Source organism: Anoplolepis gracilipes, chromosome 14 (genome assembly GCF_047496725.1).
Source record: "Anoplolepis gracilipes chromosome 14, ASM4749672v1, whole genome shotgun sequence".
Taxonomy (NCBI): Eukaryota; Metazoa; Arthropoda; class Insecta; order Hymenoptera; family Formicidae; genus Anoplolepis; species Anoplolepis gracilipes.
The window spans coordinates 916671-939225 of record NC_132983.1 but is presented as its reverse complement, the minus strand read 5'-3'; the positions used below and the strand labels follow the sequence as shown (position 1 = coordinate 939225).

The 22555-nt window shown below is 31.0% G+C and overlaps 6 protein-coding genes across 11 annotated transcripts; 2 read left to right on the top strand and 4 right to left on the bottom strand.

The window, feature by feature from the left end:
- Positions 1 to 365: 365 nt before the first annotated feature.
- Positions 366 to 4457, top strand: LOC140673651 (mitochondrial import inner membrane translocase subunit TIM44). 2 transcript variants are annotated; one of them, XM_072906747.1, is made up of 7 exons: positions 366 to 644; positions 1128 to 1280; positions 1342 to 1587; positions 1663 to 1867; positions 1936 to 2078; positions 2197 to 2560; positions 2638 to 4457. In XM_072906747.1, the coding sequence occupies exons 1-7, from the start codon at positions 552 to 554 to the stop codon at positions 2883 to 2885; spliced, it is 1452 nt and encodes a 483-aa protein (XP_072762848.1). In that variant the 5' UTR covers positions 366 to 551; the 3' UTR covers positions 2886 to 4457. The 2 variants fall into 2 exon arrangements, with proteins under 2 accessions (XP_072762848.1, XP_072762849.1); XM_072906748.1 differs by lacking the exon at positions 366 to 644 and adding an exon at positions 708 to 789.
- LOC140673649 (targeting protein for Xklp2-like) lies at positions 4163 to 7788 on the bottom strand. 2 transcript variants are annotated; one of them, XM_072906746.1, is made up of 3 exons: positions 7581 to 7788; positions 7211 to 7295; positions 4163 to 6908 (listed from the first exon to the last, which is right to left on the bottom strand). In XM_072906746.1, the coding sequence occupies exon 3, from the start codon at positions 6760 to 6762 to the stop codon at positions 4501 to 4503; it is 2262 nt and encodes a 753-aa protein (XP_072762847.1). In that variant the 5' UTR covers positions 6763 to 6908; positions 7211 to 7295; positions 7581 to 7788; the 3' UTR covers positions 4163 to 4500. The 2 variants fall into 2 exon arrangements, with proteins under 2 accessions (XP_072762847.1, XP_072762846.1); XM_072906745.1 differs by lacking the exon at positions 7211 to 7295.
- A 759-nt stretch (positions 7789 to 8547) lies between these two features.
- On the bottom strand, positions 8548 to 10991 carry Ost48 (dolichyl-diphosphooligosaccharide--protein glycosyltransferase non-catalytic subunit Ost48). Its single transcript, XM_072906749.1, has 3 exons — positions 10772 to 10991; positions 9695 to 10321; positions 8548 to 9546 (listed from the first exon to the last, which is right to left on the bottom strand). Exons 1-3 carry the CDS (start codon positions 10902 to 10904, stop codon positions 9002 to 9004), a joined length of 1305 nt encoding a protein of 434 aa, XP_072762850.1. The 5' UTR covers positions 10905 to 10991; the 3' UTR covers positions 8548 to 9001.
- A 344-nt stretch (positions 10992 to 11335) lies between these two features.
- Udt (protein undicht) lies at positions 11336 to 14593 on the top strand. Its single transcript, XM_072905973.1, has 9 exons — positions 11336 to 11535; positions 11923 to 12192; positions 12317 to 12474; positions 12629 to 12776; positions 12856 to 13282; positions 13434 to 13588; positions 13659 to 13898; positions 13979 to 14211; positions 14301 to 14593. Exons 1-9 carry the CDS (start codon positions 11484 to 11486, stop codon positions 14466 to 14468), a joined length of 1851 nt encoding a protein of 616 aa, XP_072762074.1. The 5' UTR covers positions 11336 to 11483; the 3' UTR covers positions 14469 to 14593.
- A 3005-nt stretch (positions 14594 to 17598) lies between these two features.
- On the bottom strand, positions 17599 to 21141 carry LOC140673218 (uncharacterized). 4 transcript variants are annotated; one of them, XM_072905975.1, is made up of 10 exons: positions 20955 to 21141; positions 20405 to 20555; positions 20290 to 20315; positions 19663 to 19868; positions 19257 to 19351; positions 19013 to 19059; positions 18796 to 18906; positions 18264 to 18496; positions 17813 to 17987; positions 17599 to 17730 (listed from the first exon to the last, which is right to left on the bottom strand). In XM_072905975.1, the coding sequence occupies exons 2-8, from the start codon at positions 20548 to 20550 to the stop codon at positions 18351 to 18353; spliced, it is 777 nt and encodes a 258-aa protein (XP_072762076.1). In that variant the 5' UTR covers positions 20551 to 20555; positions 20955 to 21141; the 3' UTR covers positions 17599 to 17730; positions 17813 to 17987; positions 18264 to 18350. The 4 variants fall into 4 exon arrangements, with proteins under 4 accessions (XP_072762076.1, XP_072762078.1, XP_072762079.1 ...); XM_072905977.1 differs by having other exon boundaries at positions 19663 to 19739; XM_072905978.1 differs by having other exon boundaries at positions 19663 to 19697.
- A 590-nt stretch (positions 21142 to 21731) lies between these two features.
- On the bottom strand, positions 21732 to 22542 carry LOC140673197 (protein FAM32A-like). Its single transcript, XM_072905935.1, has 3 exons — positions 22311 to 22542; positions 22026 to 22158; positions 21732 to 21919 (listed from the first exon to the last, which is right to left on the bottom strand). The coding sequence occupies exons 1-3, from the start codon at positions 22397 to 22399 to the stop codon at positions 21797 to 21799; spliced, it is 345 nt and encodes a 114-aa protein (XP_072762036.1). The 5' UTR covers positions 22400 to 22542; the 3' UTR covers positions 21732 to 21796.
- Positions 22543 to 22555: the final 13 nt, after the last annotated feature.

Genomic DNA, 22555 nt, shown 5'->3' with positions numbered 1-22555 from the left:
GATTAAGTTTATTTTTTTATTTCTTATGTATATATATGTATGTACTTTTTTTCTATATTTAAATATATAAATATGTATAACATAGATGGAGTTGTAAATCGCATAAAAATTATATTCGTCCATAGCATATAAAATACATAGACAGAGTCATCAGTTCATTAGTCGATATGGAAACGACCAATGAAATATTTTAAATGAAATCAACAAATCACAAATCGGAAGCCATATTGTTGTAGCTCAATTATCATCTACAATTGGCACTTGACTTCTTGAATTTTATTATTTTATGATGTATCTTTTCTCAACTGCATAGAAACCAAACATATTTATAAGCACTTACTAATAAAATTTAATTAAAAATTAAATTTTAGACACCAAATATAGCGCATGTCGTGCGCAGATTTCATCAGTAAAAATACAAATATTTGTTTTAAAAAAAGACAATATGTATATACATACAAGCGGTCTAACATATATTTCCTAACCTTTGAACTTCAAGATATGCGACATGCGACTTCAGGAGACGACTAGCTTGTCATATTTAATGACAGATGGCGCAACGTGATCGAGCGAATTCATCATCAATATTCGGCGCATTCACGAGGATTTTTCGCAGGCGACACAGACAAATCTTTCGTAAAATGGTAAATAAATTAAATTGCTAACTAAACCGATGTCATTCGATAACGTTATCTCATCAACTAAACGCTGTGTCTGCGTTATTTGACAGTCATGTATAAATTCATAACCTTGTTTACAAAAACCGGTGTTTTTTGCATTGACATAAAGGTTATATTTCCTTAAAAGCTCTCATTCGTAAAGTTCGACGATTGCGAGTATTTCATGCGATAATTAAAATAATTTGCGATATTTCAGAATTTATTTTAATTAGAAAAATGTATTAATGACTTGATCCACGCCTATTTGATAAATTGTGCTAATAATGATATATACTTGAATGATGCATATTATATTATTTTTGAATTTAGTAAAATATTTTTATTAATATTATTATTTAATTTACAGCAATAATAAAGCAAAAAATTCACGAATTTTCGATTATTAATAAAATTGCTCAAAACAACGATCGTTGTTGAAAATAAAAATTTTAACTGATGTTGCAATAGTTTCAGAATATTGCATCTTGTAGAGCAAGCTTAAAGGGAGCTACGAGATCGGTACAAGCAACAAGAAACTTGAGAAATGGCTCGAGAGAACGTTTGTCGTTATGTACACTTCAATCGTCATCGATGGAAATGCTCAATGTACAAATGCAGCTTGTAAGTTGTTTGCTTTAAAAGTGAATAATAACATTGACAATTAACAAAAATACTTTTGCAGATTCGACTGTATTCGAATCCAGCAAGACGACCAAGCTTCTTATCCCAGTTTATCGAAAATATCAAACAAGAGATGCAAAAGAACAAGGAAATGAAGGAGTCTTTAAAGAAATTTAGAGAGGAGGCTCAGAAATTGGAGCAATCGGAAGCATTACGCACAGCACGACAAAAGTTCCAAGCTGTTGAATCTGAAGCTAGTAAAGGTTCCGAAGTTATTAAGGAAAAGTTAGATACATTTAAAGAGAAGGTATAATATATATATGTACAATCGACTTATACACAGTGATAGTGTTATACAATTCTACAAGTTTACATTCAAAAGGTGCAAGAAGTTATTGAGGAGGCAAGTAAGACTGAATTGGGCAAACGCGCTGGCCAGTTGGGCGAAGAGATCACAAAATCTGCCAAAGATGCGGCAGAGACAATTTCTGAAAAGAGCCAAGCACTTGGTAAGACGGGTGCATTTCAAACAATATCGCACACTGCGGAGGCTGTACGAAATGAACTTGATCAACATGGAATTCTAGGTAGATAGATTTGGCTGAATAGACAGAGAATAGAGAACAGGATTAAATTTCATTATTCCTTGATACAGGCAAAGTTTATATTCCACCTAAAAAGCTACGAAAGAGGAACGAATTGTCAATAGAATCTAGAGAAATTGTGCCTGATCAGAAATCGACCGGTGTAGAGATACATAAAGACTTTATGTTTTCCAATGCTTGGCAAAAATTTAAGGTATTTACTATGCATTATACAGTATTTTGTAAAAGTTTTATGGAATGTACAAATAGAGATAAATGTAATAAATTAATAATTGAAAAATACTTTAATTCCACTTAATGTTCTTTTACAGGATAATAATCCATATGTGAATAAAGTAATGGACTGGAAAATGAAATACGACGAGTCGGATAATGCTGTATTACGTGCTTCCAAACTGCTTACGGATAAGGTTTCGGATATTGTAGGCGGATTGTTTCAAAAGACCGAGCTATCGGAGACTCTGACAGAGATCTGTAAATTAGATCCTAATTTTAGTAAAATTCAGTTTCTAAAGGACTGCGAGACTGATTTCATTCCGAATATTCTCGAAGCGATGGTCAGGGGCGACCTCGAGATTCTAAAGGATTGGTGTCACGAAGGGCCTTACAATATAATCTCACAGCCACATAAGGAAGTGAAGAAACTAGGACATTATTCGGATAGTAAAATTCTAGGTATGCATTTGTAAACTCATTATCTATAAGTTGTACGATCATAATAGCAGTAAAAGAGAATTAACAATCGATCGCAGATATCGACAATGTGGATCTAATGATGGGCAAGATGATGGAACAGGGGCCGGTTTTAATCATTAGTTTTCAATCTCAACAAATCATGTGCGTGAAAAATTCGAAGAACGAGGTGATCGAGGGAGATCCACAGAAAGTGATGCGCGTCAATTATGTCTGGGTAATGTGTCGCGATCCAACGGAACTCAATCCCAAGGCCGCGTGGCGTTTGCTTGATCTTAGTGCCACCAGTTCGGAACAATTGGTATAGTGTACGGAACGCGCGAAACGGAACGCAGCACAGCGTGTGAATTATTCGAAAAATTTATTACGACCAAGCGAAGAAATCGTTGTATAATGTATATCGTTCTTGTACATTGTTGCTACCGTTTGCATTGAAATAAATGATCGAACGCGATAGAAATTCCTTAGCGATCGCATTAAACGATCTCACCGATCTAGCCAATCTACATAGAGCGCAACGTATTTCTTATAAATCGGAATATTTATTTATATGTACAAGATTCTAGCATCGCGACGCGTGTAAATTTTACGTTTAATTTTAATTTTATGTAATGCAAGTACAGATGTATTTTGTTAAGCTATCGCTGTCGAAATAATATATTTGTAAATGCTCCGAAATCAAACTCATCGTCAAATACAATCCGCGATTATATTAATTTTCTATTATTTAAAAGTATAGTCCATTAGCATACATATTTTATGTTTAGTGAAACTTTCGCGCTTGCGTGCGTAGGTTATCTTCTCTATTTGTACATAACTTTGATTATAGAATGTTAAATAATACAATATAAAAAAATTCTATATTGCAGATTCATAAATGTTAACTTTCAAATGACATTCACAAATGAATCTCGCGTTTGAAATTTGCTCTATATAGTAATATGTAATGCATATTTAAAAGCTTGCCGATCACATAGTTCACAAAGACAAACTATGTATCGATTCTTCCTTATGTTGTGTATGATAGAGATGAAATTATATATTTTATTAAGAGAAAATTATTAAAATTTTATCTTTTTAATGCTGAAATTAATAATGCAAAAGAACAACTACAGATGAGTCTTTCAGAAACTATATTAATTAATCATATTGATCATATTCTGTAAACTTCTTAATTTTAATACCAGAATATTAATTATATGTGTGTGTGTGTGTGTGTGTTCTGGTATATTAAAATTAAAAATTTACAAAAAATGAATTTGATCAATTATCTGAAAGCTCATATATTTGCTAAAGAATCTGCAAGATGAAAATTTCCATTTTATTTGAGATACAATATTACAAGTCTGAGTAGTATGAATGAATACAATGGAATATATACGAGATATAGAATATACTCAGACATGGAATATACAGATACCAAATATTTGTTAATGAAGCTTTTTGTATATGTGTGTGTATGTGTGTATACACAATACATACTCATACATATATACATTGTATATATATATATATATATATATGTACAAGCTAATATGTACGATTGTAATGTACAGTGAGAAATTGTTAAGAGAAAACTGTTGATCATTTTTTAAAAGCTATATTATACAAGTTTACAGAGCTCAGATCGGTTGGAATTGAAATGGAATAAAATGGCACCCAGCGAATACAGCAAACGAGCATAGTATTATTTTTCTATTTAAAATATTAAAAATCCACGAATTATTGCAGATGAAGATTATATAGAGTAACATTATATAAAAGAACGATATATGATAAAAAAATCTAAAGCATGCGTTTATTTATACTCTATAATATTTACGTCGTAATCCTTTGTCCTTTATATAAATGTACACAATAAGTAAAATACCATATAAATTTGAAAAAAAAAAAAAAAAAAAAAAAAAAAAAATACAATGTTTTTATGACGTTTCATATTTCTGTTTAGCTCTGAGTTTACTTGCAAATGCAGGACTTTGTGGATTGGTCAGCTCTTTCGTCGATTTAGCGATAATCGGCAGCTTATATTTTGGCATCGGTTTGGCCTTGACTTCCGCCAATTTGCGAAGCTCCGCCTTTAACTGTTTTTCATGCTCCAGTTGCTTCTTTTCTTCCTCCTGACGTTTCATTTCCTCCTCCAATTCCTTACGTTTCAAATTCTCATCAAATGCGCGTCGTTCTTTTACCCGTTTATCAGTATTCAATTCCAACGGAAGAGCTTTCAACGGTCCCTTTGGCTTATCATCGTTGCAAACGGAATTCTTTACCGTCCTCTGTGTATTCTCGTCTTCTGCCTTATTAGTATTAATTTCATTCGGTTCTCTATTCTCTTGATTCTCACATTTGTGTTCCACGTTGTGTTCGTTCTTTAGCACGCTCTTGTTTCTTAAAGGAAGATGCTCCTTGGATTTACCGCGTATCATCACAGGTTTGAAAACCGGTGCCGGATTCGCGCGGAACACGCGCGACCGTTTGCCTTCATCAAGCATTTGTTTCACCAGCTGCTCTTTTTTCTCCGATAATTTTTTATTTCGTTCTTCGAAACTGAACGGAGACGGTACGACCAGGCTCTTTGCGTTCTGTTGCTGCTTGGCCGACGGCGTCGACGGCTTCGACGGCTTCGAAAAATTCGGCGCCGGCCTAGCATGAAACTCCGCCTTGATTTCGCTGGCTTCCTTCATATTTTTCAATCTAAGCTCCTTCTTCGTTTGCAAAGCCTTGTTGCGTGCTTCGAAACTAAACGGCACGACACGTGTAACATTCTTTGTGGTATTCTTGGGAACACCAAAAAATGCCATTTCTTCGTGTTCTACGATGATGCCCTCGGAATTGGTCATCACCACTTTTGTAACTGTATTCTTCGGACTCTTATCGCGATGTGGACTCTTGGACTGCGAGCTTTTGATCTTTTCGTCAGGTTGCAACGCAGAAGCATTTGTAATTACCATCTGCTTCTTCGCGACGCCGTTGATCTTCGTCGTAGCGCGCGGACCCCGCAGCACGTTAGCCGGTATCGGATTGGCCTTTATCCGATTCTTCTTCATTTTTTCGATTTCCTGCATTTCGCGTTCTTCCTGGCTCAAAACAGTGACGGGACGTACTCTATTCTTTGATATGAGCGCCGGCGAGATTGGTACTGTTGGTTTTAAACGGTTTTGAGTCAATTTTAATGCGTAAAACGATGGGCTCATCGTATTATCCTTGTTACTTCTGGTACGGAAACGCTTGGGTGTCTCGGTTTGGAAGCGTGACACTGCCTCCGCTAATCCGATGTATTGCTTGTTGACCGACGTTCTACGTTTGTGCATGTTGCTTCGTCTATGATTTTGCCAGGTAAGAACTGTGGCATGCTTAATAGACTGCCTTGGATTACTTTTCGCATCTACAGTGTCTTGATTGTTTTCTGCTTTATTGTCAGTAGATTTTACTTGTCCATTTTGTAACTTCTTATTATCTTCATCATTATGTTCTTCATTATTTTCTTCATTATTTTCTTCCTTACATTCTTTATTATCGTCTTTGTTGCATTGTTTGTCCTTCTCATCTTTAGACTCATCTACTGGATCGTCGAGTTTCTTGAAAGTATCATTCTCTGCAGAATTTTTATCTTGCTCTAGGGATTCTTTAACTGATATTTTCTTCATATAATTGCTTGCTGTCTTATTAATTTTAGTAAATTTTCCTGTAGAATTTTGATTAGATTGAGTGTTCTTGTTCAATGCACTTCCAACAGATCTGGACGATTTAGTAATTTTAGGCAAGTTTGGAGTCTTGAAAATTTTAGGCTCTTGAGTAGATTTATTTAGTATATCTTTTCTAGGCACCTTTGTACAGAGCTCTAGTTTTCTCACCGCCTCATTAAACACTTGATCATAAGTTGCTTCTGTTACTACTCTCTCTCTATGACGATATTTTGGAGAAATTACCTTAACAGGAGTACTTTTTATAATATCCAAATCTGCTTGTGCCTGTGGGTTAACAGACAAAACATCCATCTGAGATGCGATATTAGGTTGAGTATTTTCCATATTTTCAGCAGTAGAGCTAGAAGGTTCTTCTATATATTTTTCTATACGTTCGTGAATTGTATGTTCCTTTTCAAAAAAATCCTTTATCTGTACAGGGCTACAATTTTGAGCAAAGTCTATCCATTGCGGTGCTCGTAAATTACAATACTCTGCCATTATATCAAGGATGTAAATATATGAATCTTATCCAAAAGTATATATCAAGTCATAAAATAAAAAGATCACTGCAGTACGTCAAAATATATAAAATATTTCATCTAATCTCCTCTATTTCATTCGATAACAGCGCTGCTAACAAATATCTGGAATATAAAAATTTGAAATCTTAAATCTCATACTTTGTAACTTTATACGAAATATTTTAAAGATAGAAGATGTAATACTAAAGTAAGAATAAAGTAAAAAAAGTTTTCTAAATCTATTTCCTTTTTTTCCAAGTTAAAGCTCTGCTTTTGTATCTTAAATATTTTTTTCAACTATTATAACTGAGAAAGACATAGATAATTTGATAAATAAATATGAACCAAATGTTACTATAAAGTACAAGAATTATCATTTCTAGATCTTTATTAATTTGAGATATATTAATACTTTATGTTTATACTTTTCAAGGTGAACGGTAACTGATGCCATCCCTTTATTTGACAACAGAAATTGTTTCAACTCATTGCTAATATTATATATGTGATCTAAAGCAATCATAATAAAAAAAACAAAGGTGAGAAAATTGAAAAGTTTGTATAATAAGTTTATATAATGATGCAACATATTAATCTTACACTTATAGGCAATAAAATTGAAAAATAGTATTAATATTTTAATAGTAAAGAAATTATCTATCGATGTCTGTGCAAATAACGCAGAAACACATTTCCATATTACAATTTATCACTCAAACAAGATTACATGTACGAGATCCGTTATTATTGTAGAATTAAGATTAAAGAAAAGGCCATGATGCCCAACGTACTTACGTTCAACTATAATTAATATTTCACATCCGAAACTTTACTCATCAAAGCGTCAATGTCGTGCCGCTTCCAATATCTTCTCTTCTTATTGCGTTTTGTTTATTTGACTTTTATATTCAATTGTGAAATCAGCCGGAACAAACGTGCCAGCGAACGTCGAACAATCACTCGACGATGAAATGATTCAACTATACGTTGAAGTTTAAATCTTTCGGTGGCTTTGTCCGGATTGGCTGCAGTGTTGCTAGCCGGAGCGTCGATTTTCTCGCGCATGCGCGCGTCAACTGCGCTCCTAGTGGAATGAAGGTTTTAGTAAAAAGAAAAACCGATGTTATTCACAGTACTCTCACTTTAACCGTTCGTTTAAACATTATCTAGAAGTTTATTCGTGAATATATATTTTAAAGTGTTAATTATAAATATCAATATTAATATAAATTTATTTTATTTATTTATTTAAATCTTCCTGTTCGCACTCATATTTCATCGTTACATCATTGCCGCTACATAGCGCATGCGCGAGAAGCCCGCCAATTTTATAACTCGTTTGATTGGCTACTAAGACTGTGGTCGAGACTGCGCTACAAATGCTTCGAACATCATTCTATCTTTGTTCTATCTTCTATAAGAATAAAGAAAGAATGATGTCTCGAAGCATTTGTAGTGCAGTCTTGATCGCAGTCTAATATATGAAATTTTCATGAGAACAAACATTTAGTTCCAAAAATCTCTAAATATATTCCATGTACAAAGTACATATGTAATAATTGATTATTTACAATTTTACAAAATAAACTTGTCGAAAATATTTTCTCTATTCAATAATTAATCAATCTATCTGATTGACAAGATAAATCATAATAAATAATAAATTATATATAAAGAAAAAGATAATCTCTGATTTTTATATATAAAATATCAAATATATTTTAAATAATTTAATCATAAATTGATTCTATTATACGCATAATAATTAAGTGATTAGATAACATTTATTTATTCCTGTTAAGATCTCTTAATATTATGTACAAAAAATCTATTGCAATGCATTTTATATAAATAGAAACAGTATTCTATTCTTTAAAGAAAATTGCATAAAAATGTTCTTTTTTTTCTTCTTCAAAAAAATTGCTATTTTTTTGTAAGCACTGTAAAATCTTAACACGTAGAAATGCAATTCTTGTGACATAATATTACACTCTTCATTCAGTACTGCATTGAAAAAGAAAGTTGATAGTGAATTCAATATACTCTAAAATATAAAGAGTAATATATTGATTTTAAAAATAAAACCTTTCATTTTCTTGAATTCACCTCAGTATGTGTATCATGTTAAAAAACGAAATGATATACTGTGTTTTTTCAAAACAAATATCAAAAAGAGATAAACGATGAAAATATTCGCAAACATCGAAACATTCAAATTACTCAGACTTGGATTTCGTTTCGTCTTTGTAGTGGAGAAATACAAGAGAAAACAGGAACACGCCACCCATCATGGAGAATGCGCTTATGTAATATGGGAACGCACTCGGTATAAAGCGTTCGTACTGCGTGTGTTGCAGTGGACGCACAGACACTTGAGTCGTGCTGTAGAGATGTGTCAGTCCGACGCGCTTGTAGTCTACCTTGAACTGGTACACTCCGTATACGTCGGGGATCTTGAATCTGCCTTCGTAACGGCCGTTTCCTACCGGCTTCATGGTCATACGTACAAATGGATCGATTCGCACAAATTCCAACTGTAAATCGTTCGTCTTATAGGGCACCCACTTGCCGTCCGACAGTCGCTCGACATCGATTGAATACACCACGTCATCCATAATTGTGTACGCGGCCGGTGGTTGCGATTCGCCAACCCGGTGATGGTGAACGGACGACACCCGTATGACACCGTTCTCTTTAAATACCCACTGTGCCATGGCCTTGGCTACTATTTGATTACCAGATTTCTCGTACCTCTGCCCACCTGTAAAAAAATTATTTTCAAATAATTTCAAAATAATAAATATTGCTAATATTATAAAGTGTCGCGACTAGTAATAATCTTCTGTTAAATTTTCTGCTAGAAAAAGTGACTGCAAAGAATTTAACCGTTTCATTATTATTTTCTTTACCTTGTCCTTTTTGAACAGGACTGGTGAATGCTTCATCACTAAAGAAAAATATCGAGCCCGAGAACAACACTCGGGCATTATTCCTTGCCTGTAGAGCCGCTATCAACAAAGTATTTTTACCAACGCCATGTGGATACTCTTTGATCACTTGATCTGGATTGTAGGTATATGCCGAAGTGGATGCTGATAATAGGCGTAAAATTAAAGGATTTTCCGAATCCGCAATCAGTCCAGTTCCTTGATAGAGTAACGGAGGGATGTTTTTGCTTCCAACAATAACTGGAGCATCTATCAGATTAGCTGGATCTGCTACTATAGTGGTATGGTGACCGTTATCGGAGACATCGTAATTCATATGATCAATCACAGTGGAACCCTCCTCATCTATCTCCAAGCCACATTCTGAGGCTAATTCATGTAAAGCATCACCAGATTGGGAGGAGCCAGCAATCAAAACATTCCCACCACCATCGATGAATTCTGTTATTGCTTCCACACTCAAAGCACCGCCAAACTCTTCGACTGTTGGTGCAAATATTATCAGGTGTTCATATAAATATTCGCCATACTTGGAGAGCTGTAGATTTGCATCGTCAGCTGATTTGAAAGTCAATACATAGCCACTGTCTGTAACATAATTCCAAAACATATATAATATATATTCTATCAACCATATTCATTCAATTGACCTCTTACAACAGTGAGAATAAAAACAAGATTTGCCAACATGTATCAAGTTAATAATTGATAAAATATATAAATGATATATTTACACATATACAGTGACACGATAATGTATTTAAAAAAATATTATAACATAAAAATGATCAAGATCAATAAAATATCTTGCAATAAATACTTGTTGGCTCCCAAGAAAATTAATTTTAACAATGTTACATAATATACATTATCAGAAATTTTACAGAGACGTAGCTAGTATTTCAAAGGTATTAATACTAAATACGATGCCATATGATGGTCGGAAAATTGCGAAAAACCGGCTGTCGAGGAAAACCGCGACGTGTGTGTCAAATACTTGCAACGATTAGAGAGATAAAGGTGATAATGTATGGATACCCTGTAATGTCTTAAAAAATATCGAGTGTGTTTCTTTAATTGCAAGGTTGTCCAACAAGACGAGGGTCGGGCCGCCAGCATTCGCGCCGGCAAACACGAAGAGCAGACAGAATAACCTATTTACGAGCCCCATCGTTCACCACTTGTGACAGTAAAACTCCTGTCCACGAGTCCGCGAGACACGAGACACGAGACACGAGACACGTCAACTCATTTGGAAGTGTCGTTCGCAAAAACATCGTAAACTTTCCGTGGGGACTTGAGCTAGTTATTTATTTCACCATGAAAATTAATTAAAGATGGCTGTAGGTTGAAAATTAACCAATCGGAAAAAGGGAATTTTAGTTCCTTTATTCCGATTGGTTAAATTCCAATCTAAATCTTCAATGCGTAGTTTGATGCGAGATTTGGGATATTGACATGTGATAGTGTCTTTAGGAATGTGTCATATGGATGATATCATCGAAATTGGACTTAATGGGCGCGTTCGGGGAGACACTATATAGCGCTACCAGTGTGTTGTTCTATCTTTGTTACTCATTAAAAGTTGAACAAAGATAGAACGACGCTAGTAGCGCTATATAGTGTCTCTCCGAACGCGCCCAATAAGTTTGGGCGTGTGTTTTTAGGTTTGCCTCAAATTGCTCGGTTATTATCATTCAATTTGAATCTTTTACTTTTTAATTTTTATTCCTTTAAATGATCTAATATAATGAAACGTTGGTCTTGCATATTCCCGCTCGTAACATGTCTTATATGGCATGGTAAGTTTAGTTAATTTTTTTAAAATAGAAAATACATATACATGGTGTGTGCTAGGATGAGAGCTAATGTAGATATTTTTACTTACTAAACTCTACAATTTAATGCCTTTAGTTTTATAGTATTATACTTACATTCTGTTTCCTTATATTTAACTTGTATATTTTTAAATTAGAATAAATTAGAGCTAATTTGCAAAATTTTAACATAAGGTATGAATATGGATTTATATAAACATCTTGAATTTATATATTTAAAATTTTGTTCATGCTATATTTTTATAGATATATATGTATATATATAATATAAGAAATACATTTATTATCAGTTTATATAGATTCTGAAGTATAATTACATATTTAAGATTCATGATACAATATATTTCATAGTTGCTGTCACAGCTCAGAATGCAAGCGGCTGCCAAATTCCTTTGATTATCAGGGGATCTTGGTTTTCGTGGGAAAATGGAAGAAATACCTTAACAGAAATCAATGCCAATAGTATGACTGAACGGGGTGTATGTGTAAATATGATAGAAGAATATCATGTTAATTATACATTTGTATTTCGTGGCGTTAATACTCCATTCATGTATGACAGTTGTTATCATTGTGTGAAACTCATTGTTAGAACAGTAAACATCCTAGATAAACTTGAAGGTAAGTTAATTTATCCTAATGTAATAAATTAATATATATGTACATATATAATATAAAAAAATAATTTGTAAAATTTTGAATCTATGTATACATCTAAAAATATATGTATTCATTCTTAATATAGTAAGTTGTGTAAACTTACCCAATGGTGTCGAACCCACTGTGGATAATGTTTGCAAAGGCTTAAATGCAAACCAGCAATTAATAACATTGTTTTCTGAGAATTATGTGCCTGTAAACTGCAGGTCTTCTTTGGAAGGAGTTTGGCAGTTTGCTTATCAAGTAAGATAATTCATGTAACAAATTAATTGATAAAAGGGGACTTTATTTTTTATTGAAAGTATTAGCTTTTATTATTCATGTGATATACTGTTTTATTAATTAATTCATTAACAGCAGTTTCATTAGTACATAATCTCTGTATTTATTATTTTAGAATCGATTTAGATTTACCGGAGAGTGTAACCATCCAGATGCGCAAATAAAATCTTGTCAGACTGCAGGAACTCAATTTCTTATAACCAATCAGAAATTTAATATTACTTACAAAAGATGTTCTGAAATGAAAGGAACCTTTGATGGATGTAATATAATTTACAAAATATATCTTTATATATTTAGATATTTTATAGCAAGAAAAATGCTGATACCATCTTGTTTCAGTGGTAGAATACAGTTGCTTGGGCGATTGGTTTGTGGATAAGAATCACTTCTTCGCGGTAGCAAATACAAAAGAATCTAGAAAGGATGAGAAATATAGATGCTTTTTAAAGAATCGTGACGACGATTTGTATATCGGTGTATCCATTACCGCAGAGTGTAATACTCTTAAAACTGTCGAGAAAAGTCCTGAACGTTTGCGAATTACTCCAGTTAAAGCCGAGATAGTCGAACCAGGTTGCCGTTTGCCTGAGGATATGTCTGGGAATTGGATCAATACTGCTAATATTGACGCAGATATCTTTATTAACGAAACTCATATTATTGAGACCTGGTATCCAGACGAAGGACGTTATCGACGAACGATTTATGTCTGTCGTGAACAAAGGGACTCGAGAGTAATGATGGCGAGATTGACAGTCGATGGATGGTATGTTTGTCAAATCTTTTATAAAAAAGTATCTTTATATAAATTTGTATAAAATTCAACAAGTTTAAAAATATTCTTACATGATATTCTTACATGCTCTATAAAAATATACAAACTTTTATATTTATATATTCATTGAATGCATTTTCAGCCAAAAAGATTATGTTTGTTTCGATTTTGTACGACGACATCATAACATTATCAGATACCGACGTGGAGTGGCTGTGATAAAAGATAATTTTCATACAGTGTGTTCTTGGGTCCAATTTCCCAATAAAGAAAATTGGAAATATGATCTATTTTTAGGTAATTGCAATAAATCTTTCCTCGTATTTTCAGTAATAAATTGTACTATATTATTTCTCAATTTTGTTAGCGAAGAATCCCGTTCCGGTACGCTGTCCGATAGCTGGCAAATATATGTTCCATCAAAAAGGTGATGTTCTCTTTGAGACGAGGATTCTAGGCGGCGTCACTAAATCTCCACGTCCAAATATCTATTGTAAACAGAATATTTCCGACTTTTCGGTTTGCGGTACTGATCAAAAGGAGATTGCTATCGATGAGACATATTGCTTATCTGTAGATCATTTGGGAAAACCAGTTGACATTTACAGTAAGTTTTATTAATATTTCATATACACCCAATATATATAATTTTATTCACATATTTATAATATCACACTACTTTTACAGGTGATCCAGATTATGTGATGAAATGCATCGGATTTTGGAAGGAGAATTTAAAATCATATCTGATAACTTACGATGAATTGGATCCCTTCAGCAAATATCGTTGTTGGGTATATCAAAGGGCCGATTTGAACAGAGTGCTCTTGTCTCAGGCTATTGGTCCGTTCTGTGATCTCAAACAAGATGTAATGAGTCAAAATTATACAGAAGGTGCTGCGGTTGCGCTGGAATTGCAGGTAAGAAGGAAGAAACATCTCCTGGAGTATGATAAATGAGCAATACAATTCAATATAAAACTGATATATCGACATATTGTTTATTATAGGAATACGAACGAGAAAGAGATCGATGTCCGATGTATTTCGACGACGGGAGTAATCCTTGGGTACAAACAGAAAATTATATTAATGTCTTCCGTTTTGGAAACGGCTGTAATATAAAAAGTCATTTCTCATTCTTATTTATCGTACCATTAATAATAGCATATTATTAGTAAGGATGTAAAAATAATTCTCTTTGGGGGTCAAACACGTTAATTCTCAAAGTTTTCGTAGCGTGATAAATATTTAAGATAAAAATCGCGTACACGTTTTTAAACTATCTTTATGATGGTTTATTTTGCACTGGCACTATATATATTCCGTCCATTTTGTAATTATGGTTGTAAGTATAGTTGTATATGTGCCTTTAACACTTACTGCCTTATCTCTTACATAGGTAAATAATGTACAATGTAGATATTTTAATGTATCAGAAGTCCGTCCACAAAGAATCTCTGATGTAAACCAAATGCATTCTGGTTCACACATTAATCATTTTATTATGTGTATACATTAATCATTTTATTATGTGAACAAGATATAGACAACAGATCATAAGAAATATGATTTGATTAGGTATTACTCAGTAGAAAAAGGATTAAAATAATATTCTTGAAATTATAAAAGAATCTCTTATTGTTAGTATTAAACATTTTTGCTATCTGATAAAAAGAGAAATAAAACAAAATATTTTATAGATTGGATTTTAGAAGTAAAGAGATAAAATGATAGATATTTTAAAATTTTGCACTCTATATACATTGTTATAGCCTGTAAAGCTACACAATTTTATTTAACTCAAAAGAATAGAATGTTGAAGCTGCGAATTCAACAACTAGCCAGAAATCGTCCGACGATGCGACCGTAGAATTTTGACTTTGAAATTCAATTCGCTTGCCTTGTGGCGACGAGGCTTAAGTGCTTCAAAGTTCTCCGGCTGCATCGTCGCGATTTCTGGTTATTGATTTCGATTTCAGCATTTCATTCTTTTATTTTAAATAAATGAAATAAAATTGTACCAGCTTTACGAATTATAACGTATTTTAATTATATATAATTATAATTTTTATCTATTTTATCTAAACATATATTTATATTATATACATACTTATTTAAGACAAAAAAGAAGGTAGAACTCCTACTGAAACTAAATATTCTCATTTCATGTATGAAACAGAGAACACTTAACAATTTTATTAAGTATGTTATATTAAAAGGAATTTTAAATAATTCATAGAAGTATAATTTTTTATATTTTATAATTTTTTATTGATCATATATACATGTTATAGATAATATAATAAAATGCACATTGAATTACTAATACAAAAAATATTATAAATAAATGATATAAAATATAAAAACATGTTGTTAATCACGTTCTTCTTCTCTGTTGAATATCAAAAATAAGAAAAAAGTTACTTATTAAAAAGAAGCTTAATGCAAAACTATTATGTCGAACGAGTATTAAAATCTACATATATGTGTACTATTCCTAAACAAAAATGTTGCTTATTAAAAATAAGTTTAATAAAAAAACAAATAAGCTTAATAAGCAAAACTACCATGTCGAAAGAGTATTAAAATCCATACATGTACTAGCAATCAAATCAATATAGTAAAATATGATACATTTTAGTTAAATACTTATACATATTTGTAACTATAAATTACGATAACGTGATGAAAATACAATGATATTTGTAACTAAAATTATAATATATGTAACGAAAATGTGTTTGTATGTCAATCTTCTTTCATTTAATTGAAACATTAAAGTCTTTCTTACAATTGAAATTTTTTGTTAAATAATAGTAATAATAATGATAATATTAAGAAGGATGTGAGGAATTTAAGTTAAAAGTGAGTAATATTTCACAATTGTTTTCTTCACAAAATATTAAAAATAAGGAAAAATTCATTTATTAAACTCTATATAAAATTGCATACAATTAACATTGATTTAAGTAAACAATTATATTAATTATATAAACAATTTTCTAGTATTATTTTGATCATATATATATATATATAAATTAGTCGTTCTCGTTGTATTTCTTAATCCATAGAGTGTCGTGGCAATCTTTTTGCACCAAAACGATCTTTTGTTCTGCATATAGTTCTATGAATATTAAGAAAAATCATTAAAGTTAATTAAAAAAATAGATAATATTTCACATTTGTTTTCTTCACTAAACATTAGAAATACGAACAAATTCACTTATTAAAAATAATCTTTACATAAATTGCATGCAATTAAAATCAATTTATGTAAACAATTATCTTAAATAAACAATTTTCTAATTTGTTTCAGTCATATATATACACAGTGTAATTGTTTATATATATATATATATATATATATTAATCGCAATATTGCGTCATTTAGTCGTTCTTATTATATTTTTAATCCGTAAAGTGCCAGTTTTATTCATCAAAATAATTTTATTGATATACATGTAGCTCTATGATGAAGATGCTTCATTAACGTATTTATAATCGCGTGCGATTATCTTAATATTAAGTAATATTAAGTAATATTAAGTATATAAGAAAAAATAAAATATAAAAATTAATCATCATTTTTTTTAACAAACGACAATGAATGCAATTCAAAGAAATACTTACCGAGCAGAATGTGAAAGATTGTAGTAATATCTTTAGGGCGTCGTAGGTCGGATATAAGCTTATTAAACTCAACATATTCCTGGTCGCACCACAAAACCTCTAACTGAGCAAAAATGTCGTGACTTACCAGAGATGCAGAAATTTCGCTTGACCTAATGGTAAAAAAAAAAAATTTTTTTATTAATTATTAAGTAATTCTTTGTCAATTAGAATTCGTATTTAAACTTAACAATGTCATAAATGTCGTAAAAAAGAACTGATAAAATTCTTAGAATAAAACGTTGAAAAATTTTTTAATTTTCAAATAATTTAATTTAATAAGTATATATATATATATGTGTGTGTGTGTGTGTGTGTGTGTGCGCGTGTGTTGTGTGTGCGCGTGTCAAGAAATTTGGAAGACATTAAAAAGTATCAAAGAAATATCGGAACACACATTGAAAAAGAATTAAAAGATTTAGGAGACATTAAGATGTGAGAAAGTTAAGAATAAAATATTAAATAATTTCTTAAATTTTTATTTTGATATCTCATACGAATATAATTGATATTGAATTGAGTTTCAATGTCGTTAAACTTTTTTGTGATGCATGCTTTTGAAATACCTGTGCAATGATATTTCTGATGGTGGCATCACTAATGCTTCACGAGTGTCTAAAGCATTGGGATAATCCATTGTTGGAATAATGTTCGCAATACTGCCTAAAGAACGATCGGACGTAATCGTAGCGTCTTTTGTAAATATGCTTAACTCTGTAGGAAGGTTTAGTCTGCTCGCTGTTTCTTCCACGTGTAACTCTTTTTTGGCTAAAAGTAAAGGTGGGTATAAATTTATTCTCACAATAATACAATATAGTTATATCTAATAAATGTCTAAACATAAATTTACTTTGCATCAGTTGTTCAGCAGGTACAATACTTTTATCTATGCTCGATCTGAATGATCCGGTTATATGTTTCTTAAAGAGATTATGTAAAATATCTGCACATTGTTTCCCATGTGAAAATTGCTTCAAAAGGTCATTTGCCGGTGTAAACCGATGTATATTCATTAGATCGGATTTCTATAAGTAATCGAAAAGTCTTAAAACTTGGAAATTTCCTATATATGTAGAAATATATACAGGGTGTCCCCGAATTGGCGAATCAATTCTCGTGAGTAGATAGAGTGTGTTAAACTGAAGAAAAAAATCTTTATTAATTTATATCTTATTTAGCAAAATGATATAAGATTTTTCTCTTCAGTTTAACACGCTCTATCTACCCATGAGAGTTGATCCGCCAATTCGGGGACACCCTGTATATATTTCTATAAAATTCTATATAATTTAAGTACTTACTCTGCATTTATAATGTAAATCCTGACGCCATTTTTTAATCAGTTGCTTATTCAAAACGAGCTTCTTATCAATTATTTTTTTGATGTTTTAGATGCAAAGATCCTTGGGGTGGCATCTAAGCTTGAATCTAAAGGTTGCAAAGGTTTTATTTGCTGTGGAGATATCGGCGCTCCTATCTCTTCGACTGTTACAGCTTTTGTAGAAGGCACAGCTACTGTATCCGTAAAAGATAGCTGTAAAGTAATATATAGAAAAAAGTTAAATAAAAATTAAAATTAAAAATTAAAAATTATACATAAAACAGTAATACAACAGTAATACAACAGTTATTTATACAAAAAAATAAGATAACTTAATTTTGTAAGACACTCAAGTCATTGACTCTTATTCATTTATTTTCAATGTACAGACCACAGACTTCTATATATATATAAACTCTTCTATATATAATATATAGAAGTCCATGATACAGACTCGAAATATTTGACAATCTTTTAACCAAAAAAAGCCATTATTATAAAAAAATACATACACGTCTTCTCTTTGTAGGTGTTTTCATTTTTGCTTGATTCTGTGGTACTCGTTTTTTGTGGAGTCAAAGATTCTTTGGATTTAGCTTCCATCTTAGATACATCCCCAAGTTCTGAAATAGAAGTCTGAGATGAGTATCTCTCTTGATGAACTTTATAAAATAAATAATTTAATTTAAATATAAAACATAATACATAATATTATTATATTTTAAATACCTGTCTCTTGGTTGTAATGTATATCCCGCATTTTTTTCTCCAGGCTTCTGTAAAACAAAGCATTAATATGTCACTCTTTGTACTAAATATTCTGCAAATTAATTTTGATATCAAGATATAAAAGCAAAGGAGAATTAAAAATAATGAAGTAAACAGTATCACTTCATTATGTAAAAAAATTATATTAAACTAGGAATAAAGAAGTTTTTGACATAACAAGAAAGCTCAACAATTGGCAACTAACGATATCGTATGCTCAATATCATGTCCAGGCATGATGTCCAACTTCATATCAGTTAAAGAACCAAAAGCATCAAAATCTTGACACAATGCCTCCATCTATGAATGAAAAGAAAATCAAGGTTTATTTAGAAGCAAGCAAAAATTTATTCTAAAAAATAATAACTAAAGAATTGTAAATAGTAGGAACTAGTTCAGAATTTAAAAATTCAAATATTTAAGGATACAGTGTTTTCCATTTAGCAATGCAAGGCGACACAAGCATCATTTTGTCTTTTTACAACATCCAGTGACAACAAAAATAGAATAACGTTTATGCCGACGAATAATGCTAAATAAAAAGCACTCAATATTTATTAAAAATATATTTCTTCCAATCATCTAATTAGTTTATAGGAGCTGTTACTTACCCTCATTTGTAATTGACAAGATTCCAGATCATGATCTGGAAGCAGATGCAAATTTTCATCCAACTGCAAATCATTCTCTATATCCGAAGTTAATTCAAGTTGACCATAGTCAAACAATTTTGTCATATCATGTCCATCTTCATCATCAGAGTCATTTTTTTTCTTCAGTACAAAAGAATCCAGTTTTCGCTGAATTTCAAAAACTTCTGAAAAATGATATTTTATATATACATATATATATATATATATATATATATATATATATATATATATATCAAGTTAATTATTTACTGCTTAATTTTATATATATATATATATATATATATATATATATATATATATATAAAATTAAGCAGTAAATAATTAACTTGATATATATATATATTTATATATATATATATATAAAATATCATTTTTCAGAAGTTTTTGAAATTCAGCAAAAACTGGATTCTTTTGTGCTGAAGAAAAAAAATGACTCTGATGATGAAGATGGACATGATATGACAAAATTGTATCTATCATTGCAATTAATGAGTGGTATAACAAAACTTCATTCATATCAAACTAAGTGCTTGAATTGCAATGATAGATACAAGCTGGATTTTATTCGATTTTCATCTCGATTACCATTGTGTACTTGCAGAATCTCTTCACTATAATCCAATTGATAAAATATTACAAATAAGATTTGAAAATGTTTGTATGTTATATAAAAATAGTAATCATAAATAAAATAATATACCAAGTTTTTGTTATATCTATCTTGTTTATAGTGGCAGACTTGTAGCGCTTTTTAAATGATTTTTTGCTCATTATTGCAGCAAACCAACAAATCTCAAGGTTGGTTTTCCGTGGATGGGTGAATAATTCAGATGGATAAAACGCCATATCTGCTAAGTTAAAAATTGTAAAATAAAATTGGATCCACTTATAAATAGCAAAATTATAAAATTAATAATTAGAATAAAAAATTATTCAGCTGTAATAATTAACAACCTATTTGTAGCAAAATTTCTAAATATATATTTCATCGTTTCTAATCTAATTTCTTTTTCTGTAACAAAAAAAAATTAATAATATCAGTAAAATATTGCAAATATTACATCAGCGATTAATTGCTCTGTGGCCCTTAATCTGTTAATTAGAAAATCTTTCGAATTTTTTTGCTCAAATAATTAAGGAAATAATAAATTAGAATTTTTTCTAATCTTTATAATTATTATATACCTATCTTTTACATATACTTGTATCTTAATAGTAAATAAATTTCTTTTTTATATTTTTATCCATACCTAATCACAATTGCGCAGTTGTGCGGAAAGTAAAGCAAACACTCTTCTTCAAAAAACAAAACACTGTAATTTTCAAATTGATAAAACACGCGCCGAGAGCATTTAGGTTGAGTTCAAAAATCGACTCTCATCAGACCAATGTTTGATTGGCTGCGTTCAGCAGAGAAAGCAAATCAGTGAGCGTTTAGTGATTCTTTATTGTGATTGGTTCTTGCATTTAGATCTTTGTTGGATCTAAGAGCAGAAACCAATCACAATAAAGAATCACTAAGCGCTTACTGATTTGCTTTCTCTGCTGAACGCAGTCATTGAGCCATAGAGATATTAGATATAAAGCACGGGAGGGGATCGAAAACGCGATAGCGAAATAGAAAAAGAACGCTGCATATGGGCCCCTACTATCCTTGTCTATCGCGCATGCGCAAGCTGATACAAGTGCCCCTCTCATTTGCTCACAGAATTTTAAATAATTCATAGAAGTACAATTTTTTATTGATTATCTATACACATGTTATAGATAATATAATAAAATGTATTTAATCTTTAAATATAAATTTATAATATAATGTTGAAATATATATATCAACATTACTTTTATCATTTAATATAAAATTTTACATGAAGTTTCATTAAAAATAGAAAATAAGAAATATGTAAAAAAAAATTACTTGACATATGACATGTATTTAAGGATTAAAATAATGCTATAATTATATATATATATATATATATATATATATATATATATATATATATATATATATGTGTTTATATCTTTAATATAATTTAAAACTAAGTGTTTATAATATATACATATAAATAATTGAGAGAAACATTGAAACTTATTTAGTCCAGCTCACTTTAGGTATGTCAAAGTGTTCAGTTAAGCTATCCAAATGTCGATTAAATTCCTCCACTCGTTGTTTATGAGTTTTAGAAGCTTTCTGTTTGATCCTTTCAGTTTGCTATAAATTTTAATTATCACAACATTAATCAACACCAAGAATTTTTAAAATCGTATTACTTGATGATATTAATATAGTAAATATTACGTACGTATGTATGACTTACCATCTTTTCTTGCATTTTCTGAAAAGCTATCTCTGCTTTTGTCTGTGTCACTTCTCTTTTTTCACATTTCTCTTCTTCAATGATTTTTGAGACCTCTACTAATTTTTTCTTTTTACCATCTTTATTCTTTTTCCTAAAAGAAAAGAGAATGATTTAATATACTATATATTTTGAATATTACTTGTTTTGATAAAAAAAAAAAAAGCAAGAAAATTATTCCATAACAAACTTAACCTCATTTATAATCGAATCAATAAACGTCAAACAAGTAAAAAAAATACTTACTTTTTGCTAACTGTTTGGTCGCTCTTCAATTTCAGGGCTCCCTTTGCACAACGTGCATATGGATCCTCTTCATTTTTCGTTGCAGGCATCGTGAATTGATAAAAATTCCTTATTTAATTGCGAACAATCGAACGAAAGTACACCTTGATCGCTTCGCTTATTCCACTTCTTTGCTTATATCACGTGACACGTGACACGTGACTTGTGCTAGTGATGTGAGCGATGCCAACCTCCAATGATGCAAT

Bases quoted from the DNA above. Each gene is read 5' to 3' on its own strand.
- LOC140673651 (XM_072906747.1), top strand. From the start codon at position 552: ATGGCGCAACGTGATCGAGCGAATTCATCATCAATATTCGGCGCATTC. The intron at 1,588-1,662 runs GTATAATATATA...TACATTCAAAAG, and splicing joins TAGATACATTTAAAGAGAAG to GTGCAAGAAGTTATTGAGGA. The intron at 2,079-2,196 runs GTATTTACTATG...GTTCTTTTACAG, and splicing joins ATGCTTGGCAAAAATTTAAG to GATAATAATCCATATGTGAA.
- LOC140673649 (XM_072906746.1), bottom strand. From the start codon at position 6,762: ATGGCAGAGTATTGTAATTTACGAGCACCGCAATGGATAGACTTTGCT.
- Ost48 (XM_072906749.1), bottom strand. From the start codon at position 10,904: ATGGGGCTCGTAAATAGGTTATTCTGTCTGCTCTTCGTGTTTGCCGGC. The intron at 10,322-10,771 runs GTATCCATACAT...ATTATGTTACAG, and splicing joins ATTTTTTAAGACATTACAGG to ACAGTGGCTATGTATTGACT. The intron at 9,547-9,694 runs GTAAAGAAAATA...ATTTTTTTACAG, and splicing joins TCCTGTTCAAAAAGGACAAG to GTGGGCAGAGGTACGAGAAA.
- Udt (XM_072905973.1), top strand. From the start codon at position 11,484: ATGAAACGTTGGTCTTGCATATTCCCGCTCGTAACATGTCTTATATGG. The intron at 11,536-11,922 runs GTAAGTTTAGTT...TATATTTCATAG, and splicing joins AACATGTCTTATATGGCATG to TTGCTGTCACAGCTCAGAAT. The intron at 12,193-12,316 runs GTAAGTTAATTT...TTCTTAATATAG, and splicing joins CATCCTAGATAAACTTGAAG to TAAGTTGTGTAAACTTACCC.
- LOC140673218 (XM_072905975.1), bottom strand. From the start codon at position 20,550: ATGGCGTTTTATCCATCTGAATTATTCACCCATCCACGGAAAACCAAC. The intron at 19,352-19,662 runs GTAAGTAACAGC...TTTCATTCATAG, and splicing joins CTTGTCAATTACAAATGAGG to ATGGAGGCATTGTGTCAAGA. The intron at 18,497-18,795 runs GTATGTATTTTT...ATTACTTTACAG, and splicing joins CACCTACAAAGAGAAGACGT to CTATCTTTTACGGATACAGT.
- LOC140673197 (XM_072905935.1), bottom strand. From the start codon at position 22,399: ATGCCTGCAACGAAAAATGAAGAGGATCCATATGCACGTTGTGCAAAG. The intron at 22,159-22,310 runs GTAAGTATTTTT...CTTTTCTTTTAG, and splicing joins GACCAAACAGTTAGCAAAAA to GAAAAAGAATAAAGATGGTA. The intron at 21,920-22,025 runs GTAAGTCATACA...TAAAATTTATAG, and splicing joins AGAAAATGCAAGAAAAGATG to CAAACTGAAAGGATCAAACA.